At 61.1% G+C, this 3432-nt stretch overlaps 3 protein-coding genes across 3 annotated transcripts, besides 3 other annotated features; all 3 read right to left on the bottom strand.

Annotated features, from left to right (window-relative positions):
- Positions 1–84: 84 nt before the first annotated feature.
- Positions 85–120: a microsatellite.
- Positions 121–248: 128 nt separating this feature from the next.
- Positions 249–1892, bottom strand: Tco025E_09368 (putative dynein intermediate chain; the record flags this gene model as incomplete). Its single annotated transcript, XM_029376187.1, has 1 exon — positions 249–1892. One exon carries the CDS (start codon positions 1890–1892, stop codon positions 249–251), a length of 1644 nt encoding a protein of 547 aa, XP_029223701.1.
- Positions 1893–2169: 277 nt separating this feature from the next.
- Tco025E_09367 (putative dynein intermediate chain) lies at positions 2170–2502 on the bottom strand (the record flags this gene model as incomplete). The annotated part of the gene is made up of 1 exon (XM_029376186.1): positions 2170–2502. The coding sequence occupies one exon, from the start codon at positions 2500–2502 to the stop codon at positions 2170–2172; it is 333 nt and encodes a 110-aa protein (XP_029223700.1).
- An 18-nt stretch (positions 2503–2520) lies between these two features.
- Positions 2521–2545: a microsatellite.
- Positions 2546–2598: 53 nt separating this feature from the next.
- Positions 2599–2621: a microsatellite.
- Positions 2622–3107: 486 nt separating this feature from the next.
- Positions 3108–3432, bottom strand: Tco025E_09366 (myosin heavy chain; the record flags this gene model as incomplete). The annotated part of the gene is made up of 1 exon (XM_029376185.1): positions 3108–3432. A coding segment is annotated over one exon (325 nt), but the record flags the coding sequence as incomplete, so codon positions are not given.

Genomic DNA, 3432 nt, shown 5'->3' with positions numbered 1-3432 from the left:
GTAACTCGTGCCGTTGGGGGAATCATCTCCTTTTTTTTTTTTGCCTCTGCTAGCACAGGCATCAGGAGCAACCAGCCGGTGCAAGGAAGAAAGGGAAGGGAAGGGAGGGGAGGGGAGGGGGAAAATGCGGCAGAGCACGAGAAAGCTGCTTGCAGCCAGATACACACGCTGAAAAAAAAAAAGACGAGCGCCGCGAGGTTCTTTCGCTCGCCCGGATGCATTTTTCCCGCTCCGGCCGCTCGCCGCGCCTACAAGTCAAACCGCGCGTCAATCCAAGAGGACACGGCGCGGCGCTCTGCGGTTGCGCGTGCGGCGGTCGCTTCGCCGCCGTCGACGGGCGACGGCGTCGCCCCGTTGCTCGGGTGGAGCGGCAGTCCTCCTTTTGCCGCCGCCGCCGCACTGCTCTCCAGCGAAAGGTCCGGGCGCAGGCGCAGCAGGTGGACCTCGCCGTCCGCGGTGCCGCACGACAACCACGCGCCGTCGTCGGAAAAGCAGAGGGTCATGACGGCGGCGCTGCGATACGCGAGGGCGTGTGCCGCGGTTGCCGCGGCGGTCGTGCGCGCCCACCCGGCCGTGGGTGGGGCGGGGCGCAAGTACAGCGAAGCCACCGGGGCGGAAGAGCTCCGCGATAAATCCCACGCGGCGACGCGGCCGTTGCTTTCCCCGGCGACAAACACCGCGGGGTGGGTTGGGGACCACCGCAGAGAACTCACCTGCGCGGTGAAGCCATCAATGGCAATGCGGCGGGCGCCCAGCCAGAGACTGCAGCTCCCGTCAGCGGCGGCGGTCAAGAGGGTGTCGCTCATGCGGGGGTCGGCGTGCAGCGGGTGGGGTGCCACGACGACGACGGCGCCGCGGTGTGCGGGGCCATTGACGGCGGCTCGTGGTGTCGACGAGGGACTCGGCAAGACGTCGCCGGTGGCGCCGGCATTGATCGGCAACATCTCCACAACGCGGGAACTTTTCGTACGCCCCTCCAGCACACAACCGTCAAGGCAGCCCACTACGACTTTGCTCATGGCATCGGCAGCTTTGTCTACAAACGACGCACATGACCCGATGCGCCCCAGTGGCTGCCCCGACACCACCCCGTCGCGGCTCGAGGTCGGCAGCCGCAGCTGCAGCGGCGCCCACATACAGACACGTCCATCTTGACTGATCGTGTAGAGATGGTGATAGTTGGCGTCGCCGTGTACTGCCATGGCAAGCACACGGGATTGATGCGTGAGCGGCGACGGAAACGACTGCTCAGTCGCCGCCAGCGCAGCCGCAACGTTTACGGTAGGCAACCGCCGTGAGAACGGGGCCACCGACAAAGGCTCTGGCCCAGCAGTCACCACGGCGCCACACTGTCCCTGCAGCGCGTGGTCAATCCGCCACGCAACCACAGAGCCATCGGCAGCGCCGCCAAATAGCAACTGCGGCCGATGGCGAGTGTAGGTGAGAACGCGGATTTCGCTGTCAAAACACAAAGGCACAACACGGTAGCTCGCATCACTGGTCTGGCCGCGTGAGATGCGCCAGAGAAGCACAAGGCCACGCATTTCACCAGCAGATCCCCCCGCCGCCGCCGCTGCCCGCGCTGCCGCGTCGCCTCCTCCTCCTCCTCCTCCTGCTGACGCTGCTGAAGCGGTCAACGGCAACGGCGACGGCGACGGCGGGAACGACAGTGCCTCACCTCCTCGAGCTGAGAGCAACTGTGGCGCGCCATCGCTCTTTTCCTCCGCGTGGTACGGCTCAGAGAGCGCGGCTGCCACAAGAAAGCCACTGTCGTCGTCACTCCCGCCCACACTCCCGCCAGAAAAGTTGGAATCAAGCAGATTCACATCTAATACGCAGCGGCCCGTGCAGTTGACACACGACCCCGCCCAGAGCGAATGTGCCAGCAGCATTGCAACATCGGGCGCTGGCAGAACGCGTCGTTGCGCATTCGCGTCACCCTCGCAGGGGCTTTCCGTGGCGCAAGCAACTTCAGCGCCCAGACTGACAGCTGCGGAAGCCGGCTCGGCTGCAATTGTGTCAACTGGAGCGCTGCACTCCTCCTCCGCCAACGACGGTCGCAGCGCAAAAGCTCCAACGCCCACCTCCAGCTTCCATGCACCGCCTTCAACTCCAGACGCCTCCGCGTTGCCGCCACTCCCTCGACGGCTGCCTTTCGAAGGCAGCTCACTAAAGGAGAGCCGTGAGGACGGTAAAACGGGCGGCCTTCCGGTACATGCAGGGGGACGCCGCCTGCAAATTCCTCGCGTGTGGCTCCTCCCGTGCGCTTGCCACCGACGACAAGGACACCGCCCGCTGCAAAGGCTCACCGCCCACGGAGGACGTCATCGACGATTTGGGGGTGCTGCTGCACGCAAAGGAGGAGGCGACGACGGCGGCGGACGTTTTTTGACGACTGCTCTGCTGCTGCCGCTGCTGGAGCTGCTGCTGCACAGACCGCTGCTTTGCCTCCCGTGCGGCGCGAATCTCCTCCAGCTGCCGCCGCTTCGCCGCCAAATCCATTACTCTTCACCTGCAAGATTTGCTTTTTTGTTTGTTTTTTTGTCCCTTTTCGGGTCCACGCTCGTCTTCGCCTCACCGGCACCTGCGCCGCCCGTCCCTCCTCCTCCTCCTCCTCCCCCCACGTCGAGGCCCAGCGGTAAATACTACTGTACGTGCAACTGCGGGGCAACAATAAACCGCCTCCCCGCCCTCCCGCACAACACCAAGAACACACACACAAAAAAAAAGGAAGCAAAAACAACGGGCAAGGAATGCAAGCAACACTACACGCGCCACAACGCGGGACGTGCACTAAAAACGCCACTCAACGCGGGCTCAACGCCACCACCGCAACCCCCAAATGGAAGCAGAGGCGAATACATGCGCCATGACGTCGCTACAAAAATGCAAAGCCAAACGAACACAACAAAAAAAAAAATTGGGAACCAATCCCTATTCCCCGCACCATCATCTATAACAAACAAAAAAGTGACGGCCCAAAAAAAAAAAAAAACTACTAGAGCATCACAGTACAACAGCAAAAACGACACAATTTACATCTAATACAAACAAAAAAAACAACCAGCAAAAAAAAAAGCAGCGCAGGTCTAAGGAAATCACAAAACTCATTGACCTAGATTCTCTTTTTCAAGGTTTCGCCGGGATGACAACAAAGCCTTGGAAACAGCAAAATTTTTTTCCTCGTCAACATCTGCCTCAGAGCCCCGATTAAGATAATCATGCACAACACGCAAACGCAGATCCTTTTCGGTACACATCCGACGAACTTTAACATAACCCTCAGTCAATCTCAAGTACTTCCTATCAACCTCTCTCTTGGCGTCCTCAGTGGCCCGCAGCTTCTCCGCCAGCTCGTCGCGCTCGGCCGTCATCGCCTCGAGGCTCCTCTCCACCTCGTCCTTGGCGTCCTCGGAGGCCTGCAGCTTCTCC

This window comes from Trypanosoma conorhini, assembly GCF_003719485.1.
Source record: "Trypanosoma conorhini strain 025E chromosome Unknown Tco_14.4_contig_01085, whole genome shotgun sequence".
Taxonomy (NCBI): Eukaryota; Euglenozoa; class Kinetoplastea; order Trypanosomatida; family Trypanosomatidae; genus Trypanosoma; species Trypanosoma conorhini.
This window is presented reverse-complemented; position numbering and strand designations above follow the sequence as displayed.